Source organism: Vidua chalybeata, chromosome 13 (assembly GCF_026979565.1).
Source record: "Vidua chalybeata isolate OUT-0048 chromosome 13, bVidCha1 merged haplotype, whole genome shotgun sequence".
NCBI classification, from domain to species: domain Eukaryota; kingdom Metazoa; phylum Chordata; class Aves; order Passeriformes; family Viduidae; genus Vidua; species Vidua chalybeata.
The window spans coordinates 3,363,757-3,388,858 of record NC_071542.1 but is presented as its reverse complement, the minus strand read 5'-3'; the positions used below and the strand labels follow the sequence as shown (position 1 = coordinate 3,388,858).

The 25,102-nt window shown below is 53.7% G+C and overlaps 2 protein-coding genes across 10 annotated transcripts in view; one reads left to right on the top strand and one right to left on the bottom strand.

Annotated features, from left to right (window-relative positions):
- Nucleotides 1–1,013: 1,013 nt before the first annotated feature.
- Nucleotides 1,014–13,764, top strand: OAZ2 (ornithine decarboxylase antizyme 2). The gene is given in 6 exon segments (XM_053954555.1): nucleotides 1,014–1,158; nucleotides 4,411–4,486; nucleotides 4,488–4,568; nucleotides 9,165–9,340; nucleotides 11,157–11,242; nucleotides 13,009–13,764. Coding segments are annotated over 6 exon segments (573 nt in total). The 5' UTR covers nucleotides 1,014–1,138; the 3' UTR covers nucleotides 13,143–13,764.
- Nucleotides 4,829–25,102, bottom strand: part of ZNF609 (zinc finger protein 609) — a 72,809-nt gene continuing 52,535 nt past the window's right edge. For 6 of the 9 annotated variants that reach the window (XM_053954542.1, XM_053954545.1, XM_053954544.1 and 3 more), the window contains exons 4-10: nucleotides 22,252–22,339; nucleotides 19,525–21,883; nucleotides 18,738–19,104; nucleotides 18,403–18,578; nucleotides 17,705–17,921; nucleotides 17,521–17,590; nucleotides 15,177–17,374 (exon numbers count right to left, since the gene is read on the bottom strand). In XM_053954542.1, the coding sequence (XP_053810517.1) occupies nucleotides 17,368–17,374; nucleotides 17,521–17,590; nucleotides 17,705–17,921; nucleotides 18,403–18,578; nucleotides 18,738–19,104; nucleotides 19,525–21,883; nucleotides 22,252–22,339 (3,284 nt within the window). In that variant the 3' untranslated portion in view covers nucleotides 15,177–17,367. Of the gene's footprint in view, nucleotides 5,595–15,176; nucleotides 17,591–17,704; nucleotides 17,922–18,402; nucleotides 18,579–18,737; nucleotides 19,105–19,524; nucleotides 21,884–22,251; nucleotides 22,340–25,102 lie in introns of those variants that run through there. The other 3 variants (XM_053954551.1, XM_053954550.1, XM_053954549.1) reach the window with 3 other exon arrangements.

Sequence of the window (25,102 nt, the reverse complement as noted above, 5' to 3'; positions counted from 1 at the left end):
TGACACATTCTGTTATCCATGTGTTTATTCTTTACACTGGCCCCTACTTACCTGGATTATGGCTGGCTCCTACTTACTGTTGTATCCCAGGCCACATTTTATGCATCAGCAACGTACTTTAAGCAGGATATAGAATCATCATGTCAGGAGATGGTTTGGCTTGGAAGGGACCTTAAATCCCATCTAATTGCAACCCCTCTGCCATGGGCTGGGACACCTTCCACTATCCTAGGTTGCTCCAAGCACTGTCCTACCTGGCCTTGGACACTTCAAGGGATGGGGTAGCCACAGCTTCTCTGGGCAACCTGGGTGCCAGGGCCTCCCCACTTTCACAGGGAGGAATCTCTTCCCAGTCTCTTACCTCTGCACCAGTGGCTTCTTCTATGTGGCTCTGCTATCCATTTCTCGGCTCTGTTCCCAGCCTTTCCTTCCACCACCTCTGCCCCTGTTCCTGCCTGGGCCTTGTCACTACCCACAGCCCAGGCCGCCGGCCTGGGGCTACCTGAGACTTGCTCCACAGGGGTTTTGGGCGAGAACCGGGAGCCCGAGAAGGACTGGAAACCCGAGGGGAGGACCGGGAACCCGCGGGAAGAACCGGGACCCAGGAGATAAACGGGAGCCCGAGGAGAGCCGGGAGCCTGAGGGGAGAAGCAGGGGCCTGAGGGGAAAACTGGGACCCTGGAAAGAACCAGACCACGAGGAGAGCTGGGAGCCTGAGGGGAGAACCGGGACCCTGTGGCTAACCAGGAGCCTGTGGCTAACCGGGGGTCGCAGGCGCGCTCCCCTCAGGCGCGCTCCCCTCAGCCCCTTCAGGGACGCAGCAGGCGCGCGCGCCTGCGCGGCTCGGTGACGTCACGGGCGCGGGACGGTACGAGGCGGGGGCGAGGCCGGGCGCGCGCCTTTGTTTGGGGCCCAGGCTGCCCGCGCGGCGCGGGGCGGGGCCGGGGGCGGGGCCGGGGGCGCGCGGCGCGGGGGGCGTGTCCGCGCGCGGGCCCGCGGGGTCAGTCGGAGCGCGGCGCCGAGCGGAGGAGGAGGAGGAGGAGGGGACAGCCGGGGCACAGCCGGGCAGCAGGGGCAGCAGCGCCAGCAGCGACAGCGACCGCGACCGCGACCGCAGCCGCACCGGAGCGAGCGCACGATGATAAACACCCAGGACAGGTGTGCTGCGCGCTCCCCGCCCTCCCTCACTCCTCAGCGCGGATGCGGCGGCGGGCGGGCCTGGGGCGCGGGGAGGCCGCGGGACGTGGGGAGGCCGCTCCACCTTTTCCCGTGTAAAATCCCCATCGAGGCGTTGCTTCCCCCTGGAGGAACCCTCCGGGAGTGGGTCTGGGCTCGCCAGGGCCTGAGCACCTCTCGCTGAGCAGCCCTAGCCGCGGCGGGGTCCGAGCGCTCCCTCCCCGCGCCCCCCGCACCTCTCTCTGCCTAGAGGGAGGTAGCTTTTCCAGGCAGGTTAGGTGTCAGCAGGCACGAACTTGCAGGATCTGTGTATTTTTCTCAGCTGACCGATTTCTGTTGTATGTCTGTTCCTTGTTTGGAGTCCCCAGAGTGTCATTTCCTGCGCCTCTGTCGCCGATAAGAGCTCAGAGGATGCGTATGAAGCAGCCTCGGTCCTTGCCCGTTGCCTGTGTGGGAGTTGCTTGAGCTGTGCTGTGTTCATCAGATGGTTATTTACTATTTACTCCTCGATTCGGGCTTCTGGATATGTGTCTAGCAATAATAACAATAGTAATAATAATAACAATAGTAATAATAATAAAAATATTATTATTAATAAATAATATAATAATAATATAAGTTATTATTATTATTATTATTATTATTATTATTATTATTATTATTATTATTGTGTAGCTGGATCTCCAGAGCCTGTTTTGGGAAGGGGCAGAAAGGAAATCAAACAAAACAGTCATTTCTGCAACGTCAGTAGAGCTCTGTGGATCCTTCCATCTGGCCTAAGTGTTCAAAACAAATAAAACCCCCAAAACACGAGGAAATGTATCAATTTCAGCCCCTGATGTGGTGGTGGTGGTCTCAGCCTGTCTCTGTGTGCCGGGGCTGCCTAGGAGCAGCGGTGATGGGGTTCTGAAGTTGCTGAGCTGCCCTTTGCACTTCCCAGGGACAGGGCACGGGGTTGGGATTGCTGGGAGCTTAGTGAGTTAAAATTACACCCGCGGGATGAGAGCTTAACATCGACTTCCAGCTCCCCTTCTGGGCAGGGCACAGATGAGCAGCTTGTACTGAGGAGTTTCTCCACGGAAAGGCCTTGGTGGTCTAAAAGCATCTTAATTTCAACCAAGCTGCAGGAAAGCAGCTTCTCCAAGGAGGACAGACGTCAGAAGGGAGCACAAGCCTAACTTTTAAGCTACAAACAGACCTCAGGGAGAGTTGCTGTTTGCGCAAGGATGGATGAAGGGATCAGATGTTGTTGGGTGATTGCATGAATTTCTTCCCAGGGAGCTGAAGCACAGCTGGAGACAGCAAAAGTCCTTTTAATCTGTGCCCCACACACACTTTCTTCCCTGAGGGTGCTGCTCTCAGAACCTTAATCCTTGTGGGGGATAGTGGTGGTGTGCAGGGGCCTTGATTTTGGGGGGAGGATAGTGGAGGTGTGCAGATTTGGGCCAGGGATGTGCAGGCAGCAGCTGAAGGGGGCTGGTGTTTTGACTTCTGCATGTGCCAGAGGAAGTGAAACCGGGAAGTGTCTTTGGCTGCCTCTCTGTTTTAATTTTTTTTTCCCACAACTCCACTTCATTATCCAGTTTCTCGATGCCTTGGCTGCAAGTTGGAAAGAGCTATCAATAGTACATTGTTGGCTGGAGGGTAGAGGGAGGAGGGAAGGGAATAACAAAGCTGCCAACAGCTTTCGGGGGGGGGGGGTGGGGACGGCACAAAGTGCTTTGTCATCCTCTTGACATCCTCTACTACTGAACACACACTGGCCCATTGATAGCCCCAGGCAGACCAGGGAGCACAGAACAGCCTGCTTTGCCCCCAGACATCTCCTGGTGTATTTAAACTGCCTTTTCTCCAAGAGATGCCTGCTCTAGCACATGGGAATGCTGCCCCACCGCCCTGTCTAGCAAACCTGGGGGAGGGAATATGTGGAGGAAGAATATTAGTGTTTCCTGTAGAAAGATGGTTTTGGTGGTAGGTGGTAAGCAGAGATCCGTGGTGAATTCTGCCTTGTGCATTTGCAAGTTATGGTTTTGGCACTCAGAAATGCCAACTTGTAGTAGTTTGTTTGCAGTTGGCACAGGCAAGTTACAAGGCCAGGTTGGATGGGGCTTGGAGCAACCTGGTGTAGTAGAAGGTGTCCCTGCCTATGACAGGGGGTGGAACTGGATGGGCTTTAAGGTCCCTCCCAGCCCAAACCAGTCTGATTCGTGTTTCTAGGCATCTGAGGTGGTTCTGACAGTGCAGCTCTGTACTTGGTGTTTGGATACTTAAGCCTGTCTGCCTCGTGGACAGGGATTAGAGTGGAAAAACACTGCATTGGGAATTGCTTCAAGTGAGAAGTTTCAGGGCAGACAGTGGTTGTCAGAACAGCTGCAGAATTTATCCACTTCAGCCTCGCTCCGTGCTCATGGAAGCCCTCCCTGACGGTGTTGTTTTGGTGGTGCTTGCATAGCTTTGTGCTGCTGTGTTTCAGAATGGGAGCACTGGAGAAGCACTGTTTTTCCTTCATGGCTTTTGCAGGCTGTGCTAGAGGAACATCGCTGGGCCCCAGCACAGAGCTTTTGTGGTGCTGAGAGAGGAAACAAGGCTCCAGAAGTAAAATAATTGGCTTTGATGAGCTTCTTAAAAGCCAGAGCCTGTGTCCAAAGCAATTCTGGAGGACCATGTGGAGGACTTCCAAATAAACTTGGAAAGTGCAAGGGAAATGTGTTTTCTTGATGTTCAAAGTACCTCTGTGGGGTGAACTTGTAATTTTTAGGGTTGGGGTGGAGGATGCTTGCATGGTGCTTCATGTGTGTGTGAAAAAGTTGCGATGGACGTTGCAGAGTGTATTACAGAACCAACCCTTTCACTTCTCCTGGGTTTGAAAATGTGAAACATAAACCTTCTCCTCCTGGGCCCTGTTGATCTATTTGTAGGTATTTGCCTCTAGAAAATGTGTGCTCATCTGGTCATGTGTTCCCAGCCATCTGCTCCTGGCAGCCTTCCAGGCCTCCCTTATTAGAATGAGGTTGCTCAGCACTCTCTGGGTTCCTGGCTCTAGCCCCTTGCCCATTCCCAAGAAAATACTCTGGGTTCTGGTGCCACTGGGTTCTGCTGCCTCTGGGACAGTGGATGGTTTCAGTGTTGGTATCTGAGGAGCAAGGATACAAATGATTTGGGGGTTTGAGAAGCTGGAGCCTCCAAAACGTGATCCCTGCTAATGTAACACGGTGTTCTCTCTTTTTCTTGCAGTAGTATTTTACCTTTGAGTAACTGTCCCCAGCTGCAGTGCTGCAGGCACATCGTTCCAGGGCCTCTGTGGTGCTCCTGATGCCCCTCACCCACTGTCGAAGATCCCCGGTGGGCGAGGGGGTGGCAGGGATCCTTCTCTTTCAGCTCTGATATATAAGGTGAGATACATTTAACATCTAAACATTGACCTGTACCTGTGCTACAGCTGTGTTCATTTTCTTTCACAGTCTGATGGGAATAAATGCAAAGAACTCCGAGATAATAAGTGGGAGAACAGGTAATTTTTCAGGGACTGAACTGCAGACAGGTCTCTGCTGCTTAAATATCACCTGTTTATTAAGAAATGAGAGACCATTGTGCAGCAGATCATTCACTAGCCTGTCCCCAGGGGCCTGCTGCAGCTATTGTATATGGAGCCTGCATTATCAAAACGTGAAAGGGCTTCTGAAATGCCTGTCAGAGAAAGGAAGTGAGAAGCAGAAAGGTGAAACGCAGCAGAGGATGGGTTGATAAGCTCCTTCCTGCACCCTGGTCCGGAAGGTGAAGCTGTCAGGGCCTGGGAGCTGCCTGAACTGAGGTGCAGGTGGGAGAGGCAGCTCCCAGACAGAGCTGTTTCTAGAACATGAGCACAGGCAGGGCAAGATCAGCAAGGATTTCTGTCTGCAGGCTTGCAGCTGTCTCATTTTGTGTTCCTCTTTGTTCCATGGGACCTTTCCTTTCGAATGAGGAGACCTGGCTGCTCCTTCCTCTAGAGTCATTTGTGTGACTTGGCTCACATCTGTCTCCTTTCTGGGACAAGGGCTGCTTTTCCATTTAGATGAGGCAGACTGAATTTATGCTGACCTTGCAAATTTGGCTGTTGAGCCAGGGGTGTTGTCATAGGTGTTAGACCTGATTTTTAATTAACCCATGGGTGGCACACAGACATCACCTGATGAAAAGATACAGACCCTTTCGGGCCACAGCTCCCAGAGTCTCCTCTTAGAGTTCATGAGAGAATCACAAACCTTGTGGCTGCTTTCAGAGTTGCCTTCAGAGTTTTCAGCACTTTCCTCACCTGTTTCCCTTGCAAAATGCCAACCTCTGAGCCTCCAGTGACAAGGTCCCATCAGTTTAATGCTCGAGGTGAATTGTCACAGATGTTTGGGGGGTACAAACTCCAGAGAAGCAGCACAATGGGCTTCCTGTCACAGAAAGAAGATACAAAAATAGCTTCAAGAGGGCTCAGGACAAGTAATGAATCCCCTCTGGGTGGGAAATGGGACCCTGCAGCCAGAACTCCTGCCAGCCAGCTTTGCCAAGCCTTGTGTGTGCACCAGGCAAGGTCCAGAGGTAGAAAATGGGCTCAGCATGGAGGAGGAAGGTGGAAGGAACTGTGATTTTGAGACTTTGGGGTGTTTGATTCCAGTACAGCTGTGAACTTACACAGATTTTGGCAGTGGTGTGTAGGCAGGGGGGATGTCATCCAGATAGCTGCATCCCAGAAATATGGATAGAATTCCTCCTGGATTTATTGCTTGACAAAACTAGCAGAATCTGTCAGAAAATCAGCCCCTTCTGTAACAAAGAATTATGGAATAGTTTGGGTTGGAAAAACCTACGGTCATTGAGTCCAACTATTCCATCAGCACTGCTCACGTTCACCACTAGCCCATGTCCCCAAGTGCCAAATCCACAGGGCCTTTAAACCCCTCCAGTGATGGTGATTCCTGGGCAGCCTCTGCCAGGGCTGGACAGTCCTTTCAGTGAAAACATTTTCCCTAATATCCAACCTGCTCTGGCCTGGAAATGGTTGAGGTAATTTCCTCTCATCCCATTCCTTGTTCCCTGGGAGCAGAGCACAACTCCCACCTGGCTGTACCCTCCTGTAAAGGAGTTTTAGAGAGCAAGAAGGTCTCCCATGAACCCTCTTTCCTCCTGACTGAGCCCACCCAGCTGCTCCTCATCAGACTTGTGCTCCAGCCCTTTCCCCAACTCTGTTCCCTTCTCTGGGCATGCTCCAGCCCCTCAATGTCTGTCATAGAATGAGGGGCCCAGAACTGACCCCAGGATTTGAGGTGTGTCAGACCTTGGACTGGTGACAGGGTTCTGTCTGCCCCCTCGATTGCCTGCTCAGTCTGGCAGTACTGTAGTTACAGCAGCTGAGCTTTTCAGCCAGCAGCCCACCAGCATGACCTGGAAAGGCATCTGGATCTGAAAGTTTAAGTCCTTTTTCCAGCTGTATCAGCTGTTCCAGTCCAAGGGATGACCTTTCTGAACACACCTGCCTCTGCCGGTGCATTCAGCACTCGGATACACCACTGCCATAAACTGGGGCTTCCTGTAACTGTTGGAATTTTTGTGTTAAGAGACTTAATTTAAGCTCAGCCCTCCATCCAGGGAGCTTTGCTGGAGCTGGGAATGCCACAGTGACTGGTGTGGGTGCTGCCCAGCTGAGATGTGCCCTGGCTGGCAGACTTGCAGGTGTAGCACATAGCAGCAGCGGGTGCTTCCACAGCTTTCTCCAGCCACTTGGCCAGGGTGGGCCATAACATCCTTCCTTCTGACCCTGCCCATGTACCAAGGCCTCCCCCCATCTTTCCTGGGACATCTGTGGAGCAGAGCAGGGCTGGAAAATCTTGTGCTCAGTGAATTGGAGCCAAGTGGAAGTTGGTCTTTGCAGCTTTGCGATGCTGAAGTGGAGCTGGAGGGCTGGGGAGCCAGGGTTTGGGCAGCTGGGTAAAATTCAGTCTGGTGGCAGGGGGTTTTGTCCACAGGAACATGGCAGGGGGATTTTTCCAGGGTGAACTAAAACTGAATGCTTGTTGTGTAAACAAGATTTTGCTTTGAGCAGCTTCCAAAGAATTTTGGGCTGCTGTTGCTGCTTCACAGGAGCAGCCCACAGAGCCTTTCTCTTCCCCAGCATCTCTGTTTGGATACCTAGAAATAAAGTGTCAGCTGCCCCAGCCAGGCTGTGTAAGCATAATTCCCACTGAACCGGGGGAACTGGTTCTGCTAATCCCTGTGATCATGCTGCCTTTGGCTCCTGGGCTTTCACAGGGGGGTTTCAGTGGAACAATCTCACTGGACATAATTTCTGGTGACAAGGAAATTCTCAACCGAATGGCTTAGAATGCTTTTCCCTTCCTATGGCAGTGCCAGTCTTCCCACTCAAAGGCACACCTCCCATGTGTCAATCCCAGCCTGCATTCCTTACCTTCCTCACCCAGTTTTAGTTTTGTGAGCATGGGAAAAGCATGCTGTGGGCTTTTCTGGAGAGAAGGATGTTTTCTGGAACAGAAACACTTTCTGCACTGAAACAACAACTGTAAAGGGTCCTGGAAAGTCACTGCTGAAGGATATGCATATAAGCCCCTTGGATTTGTTTTTTGTAAGAACCTCTGTATTCAGTCCTGCCTTTCTCTGCTGGCTCCACCACAGCCACAGCTTGGCCTCACTGGAACAGCTCTCAGTGCATTTCTTGGTGTGCTCAGCCACTCAGACTTCCTTCAAACTCAATGAATAAACTTGTTTCCTACAGGATATTTATTCTGGTGAAGTGTAAACTTGTTTTTCAGCTCAGCTTTGTGAGCTTTCAATGAAAGGCAACTTCCTCTGCTCGGCTTTCAGAAGCCAAGCAACTCCCAATTTACACATGGTATTACTTTGTCACCAGTGTGAATGTCCTCGGAGGCTTCTCTGTCATGTAGTAGTCAAACCAAGGGGCATCTATTTTAAGACAAGAGATAATAGGAATTAAAGCAGTGGGACAGTGGCTTGAGGTGCCTGTAAGGGCTTGTAAGGAGTTGCTGAATTAATCACATTGTTAAAATAAAATATCTGGAGGCTGGACAGCACTCACCCAATGACCCAGAGGAGTGAACCACTGCCCACCCACCTGCTGAGGAGGGAGGGACACATGACTCCAGGTGCTCTCATGACTTGGGTATCTGCTTTACTTCTGCCCTTCAAAGCTGCACAGGTGCCTGTGAATGTGAGGGACAGGGACACACAAGCTGTCACCAAGTACAGGGGACAGTTCAGCTTCACTGCAGTAACAGCGTTAACTCTGGGCTTTGCTTCTTTCGCTGGGGCTCTTTGTACTGAAATGCGGAAATCATTACTGGGCAAGGCAAGTGCCTGCAGGAATTGTCTGAGGGAATGGGGCTTTAACCACTGAATTGTTTTCTAGGAACTGTTGAGCTGATCCCAAGTAATCTGCATGCTTGGCATCCTCATGGGGAAGGACATGTGCATTTGTGGTCTCTGGAAGAGACCTCCTCACAAGCTTCAGATCTGCTCTGGAATTTCCCTGCACTCTGTGTTTTTCTCCCTTACACCAGGAGGCAAACCATAAAATCTGAAAAAGCAATTTGTGGTCACTCCTGGAACAGGAAGGCTGTGTTGGGGATGGGGAAGGCACCAAACCTGGCTGGGCTGTGGTAGCAGAAGCTCTGTGTTGGGTGTTGGGTCCAGTTTTGTTCTTGGAAGGGCAGTTCATGAAGCACCACCAGATGTGGCTGGAGCCTGCAGTGAAGGAGTGAAGTCTTCTACTCAGAAATTTAATATTATGTCAATATGTAAAACTACATTCTCTTAACAGAAAAACATGGCTAGAAATCACTCTGAGGGCTGAGAACTGTGTGATGTGTCCCTGAGCCAGCAAAAGAGAAACATAATCCTCTTCTCAGTAAAACCCTAAGACCATTTCTTTGCATTTGCTTTCTCCACTTGTCCCCTGGCTGTTCAGGACTTTGCATTTTTCATTTTCCCAGGATGAGAAGATCACTGTTAGCCAAGATGTCCCAGTGCATGAAGGGAAGCCTCACATTGTCCACTTCCAGTACAAGGTCACAGAAGTGAAGACCTCCTCCTGGGATGCAGTGCTCTCAAACCAGAGCCTCTTTGTGGAAATCCCTGATGGATTATTAGCTGATGGAAGCAAAGAAGGGTAAGTTCTGATCCCTTAGCCATGGCTCCTGGAGGGCAGGACTTCAGTTACATAAGTGATTGTGGATGGACACCCCATCCCTGGAAGTGTTCCAGGCCACGTTGAATGGGGCTTGGAACAGCATGTTCTAGTGGAAAGTGTCCCTGCCCATGGCAGGAGTTGGAACGAGATGAGTTTTAAGGTCCCTTCCAAACCAAACCATCCTGGGATTCCATGCTGTGTGTGGGGAAAATGGGCTGTGAAATAGCAGCTCTGTTTGTGGTTTGTGCACATTCTGCTCCCTTGTCTGCGGAGTCCCCCATAGGAATATTTTTCCCCCAGTGATATTCCAGATGAGTTACCATTTTTTGAGTCCCAACACTAATGAAAAATAGGCAACAAATGAGCAGAGTGAATCTTCGTATACTTTGGTATAGAAGGCCATCAAGATTTTCTCTGATATTTTATTACTTTTAAATTTTATTTTTCCGCTGGCCACTTGGCAAGCTTATCTTGCCAGATTTTCCTCCCTTTCAGGGAACTAAAAACCTCTCCATCCTATTGATGCTCTCCTCATCAGTAGGTGGATCTGCTCTTGGAGCACTGCCGCACTGGTGCTGGACTCTGCCAGGAGTTCTGATTTTTCTCTTGGCAGAATCTGGTCATGTTTTGTCCAGACAGCTCTGCTATGGGAAGTTTGTGTAAATGCAGCTTCCAGAGCAGCTCCTTCCTGCCAAGTGCTGTGCCAGAGGTCTCCGCTGCAGTGTAGATGTGGCTTTGCTGGATTCCTCTGCAGAGCAATCAGCTCCTCCTAAATCTCCAAGTAGGCTTCATCCCTCAGTGACCTGAGCTAATTTAGGAAAAACCCATTGCTGGGCACCTTCAGGAAGTGACAGTGTTGTTGCTGTCTCACACTTGTCTCATTTGACTCTGAATCCAGATAAATGTTTGTGTAGTTTCTCCAGTTGGCCCGTAAATCTCTGGGCTCTCCCTGGAATGGGTCTTTCTGGGAGGGGATTTATTTGCCAGTGTCATTGTGACTTAAAGCACAATTTTGTCAGGTTATTTTTAGCTGGGTGAAACAGCCGAGGAGAGGCCAGAAGCCGTAATTAAAGTAGTTCATTAACATATTAACAGAACCCTTGCAAATTTAATCTCCTGCGCTGCGCTGACAGCTGGTTACTGAGATGTGAAGTGAAGGCCTGTTTGTCACTTCTCTGGCAGCGCCAGTGGTTGCAAGTGACAGCAGTTGATCGGTGTGCCACCCTGGAGGCTTGCAGAGGGGTTACTGCAGCACCGCTTCCATCAGGAGGTGGCAGAATTAATCCAGCTGGAAAGGCAGGAAACGAGGATTCAGGGGGCAGCAGCTGTGCCATCCAGCTCAGGAAATGGCTTTGCCTGCACACGTGTTCTCTGGGGATGGTTTGTTCTCCTTTTCTGCCTGCCATGAGCTCGGTTCTGGGCGGTTTTCCTTCCCAAAAAGCACAGAACTCCCAAAGCCCCCATGTGCATTGCCAGGGAATGCAGCCTGGCCTGGGAGCAGCTGCAATATTCTGCTTCCTGACTACGAAGGCTTCAGTCCCAAAGCATCACGGGTGGGGAGGGTGTTTGTGGCTGTGAGGACAGGAACTTATCCTGACTCGGAGCAAGGACACCTCCTGAATCTGCGGGGCAGGAAGCCCATTGTTTCAGCACCCATTGTTCACTGGAAGGGAGCTGTAAACAATCTTTGTGTCCGAAATCATCCAAACAGTTGATAATTCGATAATGCTCAGAGGCTTCCTCAGGACAGGACTTCCCAGAGCTGATGTCCTTTTGTCTTCCCTCTCCTTGGCAGGTTGTCAGCACTGCTGGAATTTGCTGAAGAAAAAATGAAAGTCAACTATGTCTTCATATGCTTCAGAAAAAGCAGAGAAGATCGAGGTGAGGGCTGGCCCGCACTTGGGTTCACTCCTGACATCCCACGTGGTGCTGCTGAAGCTGTAAAGAAACTTGGTCATCCCAGGGCAAGACCCATGGGACCCTCCTGTGCAGGGATTGTTATGTGCATAATTCTTACGGGAATAGTTTTGCGTGGAGGAAATAAGCCCTTTTTGGAGGGTAAGGGTGAGGGAGTGTTGTGGTTTCTCCAGGAAATCTGCTGGATAGGGCTTGGAGCAACCTAGTCCAGTGGAAGTTGTCCTGGCCCACGGCAGTGGGGTGGAACTCAATGAGCTTTAAGATCCCTTCCAGCCCAAACCAGTCTGGGATTCCATGGGATTCCATTCATCTGCTTTGCTGCCCTGCCATTAAATACTCTGGCGCAAAAAGCTGCTCCTGGATGATTTGGGGTGATTTTCTCATCCAGTGCCAGTTATTATTCCCCTTTTGGTGAGCAGTGAAGTTTCTGTTTGGCAACAGGCTGCTGTGACATGGAAAGTGAAACCAGGGAGGAGTTATTAGATGGAAAACAAGCACTTAGAGCCTGTTGCCCTGAAATTCATCAGCTTTTTAAAGATCTTCTGGCACTTCTGTCCTTTCCAGGCTTACAGGTAATCCTGGCCCTGGCTCGAGATGTTTATGGCTTTGGGGGCTGCATTAGGGTCTAAAGATAGACGTGCTGGGTGAGGGATTACAACCTGGGGGGCTGGGGGATGTACCAGGCTGGGAACATGTCACTCTAAATCCCACCAGAGTCAGGCTGTATCCTAGCGAGTAATTCCAACCCAATTCTAATTTTACTCTGCAGCTTCATGAGCTGTCCCAGCTTCTCCACAACGAAGGGCCTTAGTAAAGCTGAGCTGAGCCCAGGAAGATGTCATCATCCCTCATTACCGTGCCAGGAATAATTTCCAAATCAAGTCCTGGCTGTTATGTCACCACTAGCACCAGTTGCATAGGTGGCCCCCACGGAGGCTGGGGACAGGGGACAGCCAATGCCAGCAGTTGTTTGTAGGAGTTCTGGAATGGTCCAGATCCTGGGTCCGTGTCTATCCAGCTGAAATTCAGTGCTGCCAGAAAATATCTTCAGGAGCTCCTCTGCGTTATCACTCAGTGTCCCAGAGCCGATTGCCCAAGGGTGCCGTAGGGGTAGAATGCTGCACCAGGGTGACTGTCACAGGGCAGCCATTGCTTCAGTGACACAGACATGGTGCCACAGAACCGTATCTGTCTGGGCTGGCCCCACTCTGAATTCCCACATGTAACCATAAGTGGCTTTCCTGGGGTCCCACCTCGACCTGTGCAGAGCTGTCTGGAGTTTCCAGTGAGCTCCAGCACCTCCTTGTGGAGACAGCAAATGTCTTCCTTGTCCCTAAGCAGAATCCTCTTTGCTGCTGTCTGTCCTCTGTCGGTGCTCAAGGGGTGCTGGGGCAGGACAAATCCTATGGGATGGCCACCTCCATCCTGGGAAAGCAGGGATGTGCAGTTGGTGCAGGCAGACAACCAATGATTTCACAGGGGATAGAAAAAACATTGCAGGAGAAACATGGACAAAGCTGCTCAGCTGCACAGATAAAATCCCTTCGCACTTAGGAGCAGCTGCAATGAGCACAGGAGACAAAAACCCTGCTGGAGAGGGCTGTGCTTCTCTGCATAGGAAGCTCTCAATGCACTCACAGAGGTTGTCCCATGCACTTTGATGTTGATGGCTCAAGGGAGAGGTAAAGAGGATTATTCCTGGTGGTAACAGATCTCCTTCTCTTTGGTAGCTCCACTCCTGAAGACATTCAGCTTCTTGGGCTTTGAGATCGTGCGGCCTGGCCATCCCGCTGTCCCGTCGCGGCCAGATGTGATGTTCATGGTGTACCCCCTGGATCAGAGCTCTTCCTCCGATGAAGAATAGCTGCAGAGCAGAACTCCAGTGGGACCCTAACATGCTGTGGAGAGGAGAAAGGACCACCTCCTTTCCTGAGGAGAGGGAAGCAGAGCTTCTGTTGGACTGCAAGCGCATTTCTCATTGTTAGATTGGGCTGTGTATCCCCAGAGTTGACTCTCATTGAAACATGTTGCCTAGAGAACTATCTATCACACATGTAATCATCACTAGGAAAAGGAAGATGTTTATGAACTGGCATAGGAGCTCTTCCCATGCAGCTGCATGGTGTGGGAGCCCTGGGGTCGGTACCACCTTCGGGACTCCTCTGAACCCCACTGGTGCCTCCTGCCCACCCCAGCGTGGGCTCAGCTGGGACACGACCTGTTCATTTCCCACTCAAGACCTTAAAAACAGCCTGGCTTGTTGTGGGGCACATGCAGGAGACACTCAAGTTTATCCTTTAACACTACATTAAACCCCCCATACATCTCCACTCCAATACTGGTTTAACTGGTCTAACCTTTTATTTTCCCTTTTTTTTTGAAACTTCTTGCTCTTCCAGCTTTTGTTTTACGCAGTCTTAACCCTGTTCCACGTTCCCACTACACTATTACAGCATTCAATAAAAGGGGCATTCAGATGAACTTCACACACCTGGGGCTGCTTATTTGGGAGGACCAGTTTCCTGACCTGCACTGTGATGGTTGGCAGTCCAAAGAGCCAAGAAAAGCTCCTGCCTTTACCCTCTGCCTCAGGATCACCTCTGCTCCTACTCACCTTCCCACAGGGGTGAGCTCGAGGCTTGAGATGCCACCAATGGCTGTATCCAAACCAGGGGCTTTTCCCAGGAAGGGGTCATGGTGCCATGGATCCATGGTACCAGCAGTAGGTAGGTCATGCCTCAGCCTAGCCCTGGCACTGTCCCTGTATCCTGGCTGGCTCTGTCTGGCAGGCCCCAGGGAAGGGGGCTGTGCCCCAGGGCCAAGCCCTCAAGCTCTTCCTGGCCTGGCCCCTTGTGGGATTGTTCCTGTTGTGCCCTTGCCCTTCATGGATGATTCTGAAGGTGGACCTGAGTCATTCCATATCCACCATGGTGAGTGTTTGGTTAGGGAGAGGTGGGGCTGGGATACGAGTGTGTGTGAATAAATAATCATAAATTTGGGTCTCTTTTGCCCTCTTTCATCTCCATGAAACAAAGGGAAAGGAGCTCTGCTCCCTTCAGCAGGGCATTAGACCCTCTGAAATGGGCTGTCCTCTGAAAGAGGAACCCTTGGGAATGAGTGTTCCCTGGCTGAAACTGCTGAGTGCTGCTGCTGGCTTGAGAAGGGTGCTGTTTTATCCCTTGTAGCTGGAGCTGCCCTCACTCTGGCCTGGGACTGGTGGTTGCCTCTTGGGTGTCCCTTCATGTGCCAGTGGCTGGCTGCCACCCCATGGTGCCCCAGGCTGGCACATCCCAGATGATGGGATGGGAACCACTTTGCTTCTTCTTACTGGTAAAATTGACTGGTAAAATGTAGGATTCTGGTCACAGGAGCTGGAGTGAGGCTGATCTGAGCTCTTCATTGTGCTGGAGATAAGAGGCTGTGCCATTCCATGTGCTTCTCTGGCAATTTCAAATCCTCTCCTGCCCCACCTCAAGTAAAGGAGGGCAAATGTGGATTTCTCAGATCACCAAATGCCTTCCAAAACACCCTCTGGAAAATCTGGAAGGTGCCTCTGGTGTCCCTGTGTGCTGCCTCCCACACGGATCACCTCCATGGCAAAGCTGGAGGAGCAAACCCTGCCTCCAGTACCTCCTGTACCCTGAGGCCATGGTGTAGGGCAGGGTTCAGCCCTGGGGAGTTCTGCCTCCAATCACCAGGTCTGAGCTCAGCTGCAGCACCCACCAGAGCCATGAGTGCTGGGGCAGAGGTGGATCCAGGGGTCAGTGAGCACCAAGAGCCTTCTCAGATGCCCGAGATGGGGAAACCCCGTCTCCCACCCCCAAAAATAACTGGCCACACTCTTCAGGGATAAAGGACCAGACTTGGGGGAACAGCAAGAAAAAGCCACCCTCACAGGTTTGTGATTGTCTCTTAAAAAGATTTATTCTCCCTCCTTGCCTAAATGTACAAAGGCAAGAAGAGTACAGTTTGTATATATATATATTTATATATATATATATAAAAAAACAAGGAACTTGGTAATAATGTACACTTTACAGAAGGGCAGAGTCAGGAAGACTGAAATGAAACCCAACACAGCAATGCCAATGGAAACAAGCTATAAACACCAACGGTCTGACACCGGGGCTGGGGGTGGCCCTGTGGGCAGCAGCTGGCCCAGAGAACCCAGAAAATGTCAAACCTCAAACCTATTCTGCATAAACTGCTCTTTCATTTAACACCTAAAGGGAGACTCAACTGGGACCCAACTGGGAAAGTGGGGAGCAGCCCCCCAACCCCCTCCGACTGCCAGCAAAGCCTGTGGCACCCCCAACACCCCTAGGCACTTCCTATGCGCCGCTGGAGCCACTGTGGGCCCCGGCCGTGCGGGGAGCCCGGCTGTGCCAGGCCGGCCGAGGCTGGAGGTAGGAGCAGCCAGCGGGACACTCCTCCATGGGCGGGATGTGGGGCTCTCCAAAGCACCCCGACCCTGCCAGTCTCCAGTCCCGTGGCTGCATGTGGCTCTGTGACAGGTGTGGGGTGGGTCCATCAACCCACCTTGTCCCTGTGGAGTGTGCTGGGCCACATGGCCCCATCTCCTTCCAAACACAACAAAGAGTGGAAGAAAAATGAGTCAGACAACAAGAGCAGGCTGACGCCACTGTGCTGCTGGCACCTGAACTGGGCCGAGAGCAGCCAGCACCTCCTTTCCAACTGGGTACAGTGGGATGGGGAAGAAACGGGGAAAGAAAACAAAACCCAAAACAACAGCTTTCAAACAATTGCTTTTTACAGTATGTACAGAGCCCAGCAGGCAGAGCATCCCCGTACAGCGGCCCTCGGGGCCGGTTGCAACACGGACACACACAACTGAGACCGATGGCCCCCATGTCCCCCGGCCAGGCAGCGGGAGAGGCAGGGGCAGAGCAGGGGCGGCCCGGCCGCTGCAGGGCCGAGGTAGAGTGTCGGCCTGGGGTGAGCCGCTCTGGGGCTGGGGGCAGAGGACCAGAAAGCCCCTGTCCTCAGAGCTGGGGAGCAGGCAGGAGTGGGAGCCATCTTCCTCCAGGACCTGGTGCCCCCAGCCCTGGCACGAGGCTGGAGCAGGGACCGGCACGGCCCCACATGCCTCTGGCAGAACCTAAGTGTGCTTGTTTCTTGCTGCGCCCTGCCTGCGGCCTGGGGAAGCTGCTCTAAAAGCAAAAGGTGGATGAAAAGGGGAGCCACAGCCCCCCACAGCAGGATGTGCTGCCCCAGGGTTTTGGGAGCACTTGCCGTGATAGTGGGGCAGAGGAAAGGCTGGGATTTGCAGAGTTGCAGCTCCGAAACCAAAGCAAAAGCCTCAGGCAGGAGCTTCAGGCAGGTCTGGACCGTGCACAGCTTGGGGGGCCCTGGCAGCCTGTGGGGTGACAGACGCAGCCTCCAGCTCTGTCCCCTGCTGCCCCCAGCCCCACAGAGCCTTAACCCCCAAGGGCAGAGGCTGCTTTGCCAAGAGCTTCCCCAGCCCCACTCTGGCCACATGCTGGCGGCTCCTGCCCACAAGCACAAAGTTATGGGTGCTGTGGGGTGCAGGACCAGATGAGAGACTGGGAGAGCTCAACAGCTGCCTCCAGCCAGGCTGCCACCCACCCACCTGGCTCACACTAGCCCCCTGACACCCGCCAAGGCTCTGTGAGCCAGTCCTTCCTTCCTTTCCTGAGACTGTGGCCACATGGCAGGCTTGACCCCATGTTCCAAGTCCCCGCCTGCCCCAAGTCCTGTCGTGAAGCAGCAGCTCACAGAGACACGGCAGGGTCCCATATTCATCAAGAAACCTCAGTGCTTCTGTTTCCTCTTCATATGCACCAGGCAGGTGAGTTGCCTCCACCCCAAGTGCTGGTGCTCAGTAGAATAAATATATCCACAGGTACCAGCTCACCCACTCCACAAAGAGGGGTGGGGTGGGGAGTCAGTGTGTGTCCGATGAGGGGAGAAGACAGAGTCTGCCTCAGATCAGGGCAGGAACGTCAAGCAGTACAATTAACACCATTCAACTGATGTCTAAAGGAGTCTCCAGCGCTTCTCCATGTGAGCCAGTCACACGTCTTGTACAGCCCAGGCATCCCGGTGTGTCACATCCTGCCACGACCCAAGGGCAAGTCAGCTCCCGTGAGCCCCAGCAGCCATGGGCAAACCCTAAACCCTCGAGGGCATCCCGTGAGCGCCCAGCCCGGCCCGGCCACGCACGTGGAGGTGCGGCAGGAGCAGAGCCTTACCGTTCTCACCTCCGGGGAGGCGGGTATAGGGAGGGAGCGGAGCCTTGCTGGCTGGCAACGATGGCTGTGGAGGAGAGACCTGGTGGGGAGAAGACGTGTCAGGAGCTGGTAGACAGGGCCCTCGGGGACAGTGTGAGGGTCCCGTGGCCCAAGGGCAGACGCAGCTCCCCCCCCAGCCCAGCCCCACTCTCACCTGTTGCATAGGGCAGGTTGTACTGTGCTGGCAGCAGCGAGTACCCGAGGTGGTGGTGGTGGTGATGCGTCGAGAGCAGGCGCTGGGAGGGCGACGTGCGGGGCCGGTCGCCGCTCCTCTCCCCCGCACCCGCTCCCCCAACGCTGCTGCAGCTCCCACTGCCCCCCACCACCCCACAGCCACTGCGGTCCCGCTCCTGAGACGTCTTCTCACTTATCTGGAGAGGAAAAAGCAGACACGTGCTGAGGGACATGACCAGCAACCCCGGGGCACGTATCAGGATGTTCCCTCTGCCTTTGCCCAAAAGGTTCCCATGGGGTGGGATGGCCAAAAGCCACATGGAGGACACAGGGCCTGTTTGAGGACCACTCTTTCCTCACTGTGTCCAAGCTCTGTCTCCCAGCTCAGCCCAGGAGGAGCCAAGGGATGAAGACAGCCCCCACATCCCACCTGCCAGCTCCAGGGCTGAGGACAAGTGTCACCTGGTTGCTGCAGGGCCTGGACATGCCCCAGCACTGGGGCACGGGTTTGGCTGGTCCATCCCAAAGGATTTCTAATGTTGGAATCCATGGCTGCAGGTCCGCCACAGCAGCAGAAACACCAAAACCACATGACAAATGGAGCTGCTCCCACCTCATTATAGGATCTAGGGACTATCCCACAGAGCTGGGTGAAGCCAGTGCCCTGCTGATGCTCACCGTGGGTGATTTGCTCTTGTAGTGGCTGGCATGCTGCTGCAGGATGTCAAGGGCCTTGGACTCCGAGCTGGATTTACAGCTCACGCTGGGGCTGGCTCGGGACTTGTCACTGTCATCACTGCCAGATGCCTTGCTCCCATACGGAGAGAAGGAATAGCTGGAGGGTAGGTATGATCCTGGGGGAAGAAGAGCAGTCAGGGCACCCAGAGTATTTGGCAAGCACGGTGAGAGCATGTGGCTCTGTATGTGTGTGAGAGGATGTCCCACAGCCACCCCCCACCCTGAGAGCCAGGACAGCTGGGAATGAACACCCCTTGAAGCTCCCAGCTCCCTACCTGGGTAATTCTGCATCATGACGGTGGGCATGGCACGGTAGCTGGGGTGGTTGGGGTCATACGACTGGCTGTAGGAGTAGCCGTGCATGTACGGGATGTAGGACTGATGCTGCGTGAGGGGTGAGGACACAGGGACGTGGACACTGGGCCTGGGGTCCTTCCCCACCATGCGAGCCTCCTCGGTGGGGGTCAGCTTGCACTCGGAGCTGGTGCTCTCCTTCCCGTCCTCCTTGGACGAGGCTTCTTTGCTTCGATTTCTTTCTTCCTTCAACTTTCGGTCCCTCTCCTCTTTCCACCGCTCATCCTCTGTCTTGATGTCTGAGTACTTTGCTGGGTACACATAGGTCCACATCCGGGGCTCAGCTTCCTGCAAGAACAGCCAGGCATCAGAACAGCTGCCTCCCCCTGGTCCTGCCTGTCCCAAAACCTGCCTGCATTTGGAGGAGACTGGCAAACCCCATTCCCCTTCCCTGGGCTCTCCTTGGCCCACCCGTGGCCTCTGCTTCCCGCAAGAACAGCCAACCACCAGAGCAGCTGCCTCCCCGCAGCCCCACCTGTCCCAAATCCAGGCTGGGTTTGGAGGAGATCAGCAAACCCCACTCCCCTTCCTCGGGCTCTCCCTAGCTCATCTGTGGCCTCACAGCCCCACCCTTTTTCTCCCATGGAGTCCCACCACAAGCAGAGGACAACACGTATTCTCTGAGGTGATGGCCCCAGCAAAGCCCAGTGAGCGGCTTCCTCCAGGAGCAAACCCAAGGCTGGGCTGGCAGACAGGGCAGGGCATTACCTGTCTGTACCAGAGAACAGGGTCCACCTCCGCTTGCCGGCCACACTCGGAGCCAGCCTTCGTCTCAGCCGTCTCCTTCCCTAGGTGACCAGCCTCACTCAGCTTCACCTTGAGCCCCTCGGTGACCTGGCTGCTGCTGGACAGCTTGGACGAGTCCTCCAGCTTGGGGATGATGACGGATTTGGCCATATCAGTACCTCCCTGCTCCTTGGGCTTGCTCAGCCCTGACTTGACAAGGTCTGTGAGGCTTGGGGCTTTAGTCAGCGTTGGGGGCATGGGTGGCTTCTGCTTCCATTCTTCTTTGAGTGCTGCCTCCCTCTCTTTCAAGCCCAGCTCTGCCTTCTTCTCCAGCCCTCGCTGCTGCTGCTGCTCCAGGCTCTGCCGCTGCTTCTGCTGTTCCTCGTACTGCTGGCGGTAGGCAGGGCTGGTGCTCAGCAGGTGAGTATGGTAGCCCTGCTCGCTGTAGCCGTAGGGTGGCACGTAGGCATACTGGTTGTAGTAAAGGGACTGCATGTACATGTTGGGGCGCTGCTGAATGACTGAGGGCTGCTGGCTGGAGCCACTTCCAAGCTCTGCCTTCTTCTCTTCACAGCCTTCACTCTTCACCTTCACCTCCGGGTTCTCCTGCTCCTCGTCCTTCTTCAGCTTCAAGGTCTGTGTCTCGGCTGCAGACTGCCCACCGGGGTTCAGAGGTCCTGGGCTAGCTTGGGGGTAGCCAGGGGAATAGTAGGTTTCAAAGCCTTGGTAGAAGGGAGACTCTTTGCTCTGCGGTTGTGGTGGGAAAAGAGCTTTTTTGGCGCCTTCCTTGACTAGCTGCTCTGGATCCTTTGCCTTCACGCTCTCCAGCTTGCCCTCCCCATCCTCCCCAGCATCAGAGATGTCTGAGTAGGCCGGGCTGTTGGTCTTCACCGAGCTGGCCTCTGCCCCATTCTGGGTGACAACGTGCAGTGGGGTCAGGGGCTGGGCCGGGTTGGTATTCTCCAGCCGGCTGGCCCCACCGATGGAGGGACTGGGTGCGTTGTCAGTGAAGCTGTAGATTTTATCTGCCTCAGCCTTGATGCTAGCAAGCCGGCTCTGGTGGGGGTCAGATGAACCGTTCAGCAGCCCCTCGCCTTTCATCCCCAGCTCACTGGATTCCCCCCGGAAAGGGCTCTTACCTTCCTCTGCTCTGCAGGTTTTTCCAGGAGTCAAAGGGTTTTCCACCTCTTTGGGCTCTTTCTTCTTCTTGTCTTTCTTCTTCTTCTCCTTGGAAGGGGTGAGGGCAGGATTGACAGCGAAGGGCTCTCCCATCACTGTTGGCTTGGGCTGGATGGGTTTAAGCTGGGGGCTGTTGGGCATGGTCTGGACCACAGTTGTGGCGAGGCCAGCAGAGGAGCCGGGGCTGGCTGTGGTCAGCGTGGCAGTCTGGAAGGTGTAAATCGGCTGTGGAGGGATGGCTGGTGCAATGGGTCTGGCGGACTTCAAGCTTTTGGAAGGAATCTTCTCCTGTTTAGCACCAGAGGTCTTCTTTGACTTGTCCTTATCAATGCATCGCTTTTCCAGAGAGTCAAAGTCATCGTTACTCGTCTCATCGGCCACCGAGGGACCATCCTCAGAGCCATCATTGGACAGAGCACCTAGGTCTGTGTCCCCTTCCCCACCCACCTTCTTCTTGCAGGGGACCTTGGCACTGAACTTGCTGGATGGGGAGGGGCTGTGCGGCTCCATCAAACGCACCTTGGGGGTAGCCGAGCGAGCAGGTGAGAGGGAGCCCTTCTGTGTCCCGGCAGCACCGTTGCAGCTCCCGATGTCGGCATGCAGGGAGGGCTCCTCACCATACTCACTGTCCACATCCGCCTCTAGCTTGCTGTCGTCATCCGTGTGTGCATGGGCCTGGTGGTACTTCAGCCCATTGATATGCTTGTACTTCTTGTTACAGTTGGGGTGGGGACAGTCGATGAGGATAGGAGAAGGGCAGTTGCGCTCCAGGACAGCTGGCTCCACCTTGACCGTGGCAGGTGGCACTGTAGCCGAGCCCATTGAGTTTGTGCGGATGCGCTTGCTGCCCTTGGAGTCCTCCGAGCTGGAGTTCAGATCCATGTCGGAGAGGGGTTTGCTCTTCCGCTTGGTGACGGAGGAGGGACTGGCCTTCACATCCTCGCCGGTGCCACCAGGCGGGGTGCGGTGGTCTGAGGAGTTCTGGCTGCCCCGGCGCCCCTTGCTGTTGGCTCCCGCCCGGGTCTTGCTGCTGTTGCTGGTCCCCTTGCTGTCCGAGGCAGCAGCCGTCTCATTGACCGGCGTGTTGCTGTTGGGGCGCATCCGCTTGCCCCTGCCCCGGCCGTTGCGCATCTCCAGGTCACTGGTGGGAGAGTCACAGAACCTACAGGGAGGAGGACACAGAGGTTTTAACAGAGAGATGGCTGTGCTGGGCTGTGCTGCCCCCAAGGCACAGTGGAGACCCCCTTACTCCCCTCACTACCAATCCCATAGACTTCTCTCCCCACTGACCGATAAAGAGGAACCAGAGAGGTCCCCTGGGATGTGCTGAACTGTCTCCAGTCCCCAAGAGAAGGGATGTGTGACTAGGGGCAAAGAGTCATGGAGCAGTTGGGTTGGGCAAGAAGGAGATGCCAATCCCTATGGCAGCCCCATGGGCACAGGGCAGAGCGTCCCAGGTGCCTTGGGGGCCATACAGGGCCAAATTTGCTCTCAGCGCTAGGAGCCCACCAGAGCCCCCCACTCACTTACCGGGGAGGTGCCCAGTCATGCTGCGTGCAGTCCAGCAGTGTCCCCACATATGTCTTGTTCCTCCAGGTGACGTTGACCACCAGCATCCCTGCAAGGCGAGGGGAAAAGGTCATATGGGGCCAGGTGTGACCCCACGGTGCCAAGAACCCGCCCCTCAAGACAGGCAGGAGGAAGAGCTTAGCTCTAAAGTTGAAGGAGGGTGGACAAATGGTCATGGGCTCTCAGAAGAGGTGAGACATTGGGCTCAGGGCTGGAGGTGTATCAAGATGGGAGCTGGAGACTCCCAGCTCATCCCTTCCCTTGGCACGCCTCACCTAAACTCTCTTCCTGTTCCTTACTTTCATGGGATGTTAAAACCCAGTGATCCCCAAAGGGCTGTGGGATTTCAGGGGTGACCTGAAGATACACATTGGCTCCATGTGTGCTCAGGTAGGGTAGGGAATGTGATCTCCAGGAAGAAAGAGCTGGGAAGACCCTGGGGGAAATGCAGAAAGCTCCTAGCAAAGCTGTGGACCCCAAAGTGGAGCTGCAAACCCTCCAGCAGGGCTATGAACCAGCATGGCCACGAACCTCATGACCCTCCAGAAACAGCTGCTACTGCCACTAGATGGCAAGCTGAGCCCAGCATTCCTGCTCAGGCGCCTGTCCCTGGCAGGAAAACCCAATCCTGGCAGAATATCCATCCCTCTATTGCCCTGGGCACTTTACTTCAGCACCTCCACGGGAATCCCTCTGCCCTGTATTTCCATCTGGAGAACCATCCACAGGGCCACATCCTCCCATCACGGAGCAAAGTCACTGGGCATTCAGAAAACCTTGGAGTTTGAGCTTTTCCACACTAATTCAGAACTGCCTCGCTCACACCCACACTGAGGTCAAGGACCGTCAGCACCTCTTCTGGGAGGCAGAGGGGTCTTCCACAGCATCCCTCAGCATTGTGGTGTCTCCTCCTTGCCACTCTGATTTCCGCACAACCGGAGCAGAGTCTGTTGTGCCAGGCACATTTATCCAAGCAAGGTAAAACTCGGGAATGTGTTTGCAAGGGTTGATGAGTGCAGCAAGATATATGGTCCTGGGAGATGGATGGAGCCGAGGGAGCCCAGAGCAGCTGCGCCTGAAGCATGTTTATAAATCTCAGCCCACATCCCCCGTTGTGCTATGCCAGCAGCCAGCTGCAGGCTTCGGCATGGATTATACATGGAGCCAAGGCCTGACACGTGGGGCTCCTTCAGAAAGAGAAATGAAATGCAGGCCTTCTCTTTTTCCTTTTCCTTCTGGAAAATGTGAGCAGATCATGGGAAGACATGGTGCAAGCACACGGCCAAGAGCCACAACCGGCTCATCCCAGTGAGCAAGAGATGCTGGGTTCTGCCTTCAGAGGAAGGTGCTGGGGACCTGCCTTAAAATTAACAAAGACATGGCCAGGATGTGATGATGGAGACAATGTGAGGGAGGAACCAACTGCTGGGAACCCACAGCCCCATGCATGGAAAGATCAGTGGGAACACTGGGATGCTGTTTCCAGGCAAAGAGAGTATATAGAATGTGGCCTTCTGTTCTTCCTAATGCAGCAGTTTTTGGCAGGCAGAAGACTGTGCCTCTTTCCTTAAAATCCAAAGAAGCTCCTGGCTGCATCCTGCACCCCAATCCAGCCCCACCATTCCCAGGACACCTCTGGGGAGCTGCTGTGGGATCCTCCCAGAAGCTGCCCAAGGATCTGGGAGCCACTGAGGAACACGCAGCACTAACCTAGGCCCCATCCTTCCCAGTCCCTCTGCTCTCCCTGCCAGTTCAATCCCTCTGAAGGCAGAGAAGACCACATGAGCTGCTGGAAGTTAATTGCATGGCAAACCACTGGAGTCTCTTGAGCATTCTGGGGCAGTGTGTGATATTAGAAAGAGGTGCTGGCATTTTTCCTCCCCACCACCACGTCACAAGAGAGAGATGAAAGAGGCAGGGGCAAAAAGAGCTGGCACTGTGTCTCCTTCCCTGTTGGAACACCAGACCTCCAACACATACCAGCCTATACTTAACCCACCACAACCAATCATACCAAATCCCCTCCTAATCCTCCAACAATAACCCAGGACAATTTAAACCCCAGGATAGATGCTAAGCAGCTTTTTTCACCCACTGTGTCCCCCTCCCACAGCAGGATGATGAGCAGGCACAGGCATGACAAGGGCAGCAGTGAGGAAGCAATGCTTTCACATCTCCAAGACCGCCGATGCTCTTGAACAGAAGGAATCCCACTTGGGTAACTCCCATCCCACCTGGTTTCATGGGAAGGTGACATCTCTGAAACTCTTAAGGAATCAATATCACCCAAATCTGGGTGCAAACCACTCAGCATCCTGCTCACCAAGTGCTCACATTAGAGTTGTATCCTGGCTGGAAAATTAAGGGTTGGTGATGGTGCAAAGTTGACATTCAGGAAGGCAGCGTATGAGAAAATCCTGGGATTACATGGGATGGAGGACAAGGTGCTGAGGGCACCAGGAGCCATTCTATTGGGGCACATTTCGCTCCTTTCCAAAGATGAATCCCCCAAGCCCAACCAAGAATGTCTCCATGAATTCCTCCTCCACCTGCATCAGTTCCAGGATACCCTGGCTTTGGGATGCCCCTTCTTCCATTAATTTCTTCCCCAGCAGAGATCCTGCCTGACCTGTAGTACCCAGGCTTTGGGACACAAGACCAAAGCTGTTCATGGCCATCATGCTCCTGCCAGGAGACAGGGGACACCACGGGGCTGTCTAGCATAATTGTCACCTCACCCAGTGAGGAGAGATCACTCACCAATTACCATCACGGGCAAAAGAGACTCACCCTGGGGAAATTAATTTAATTT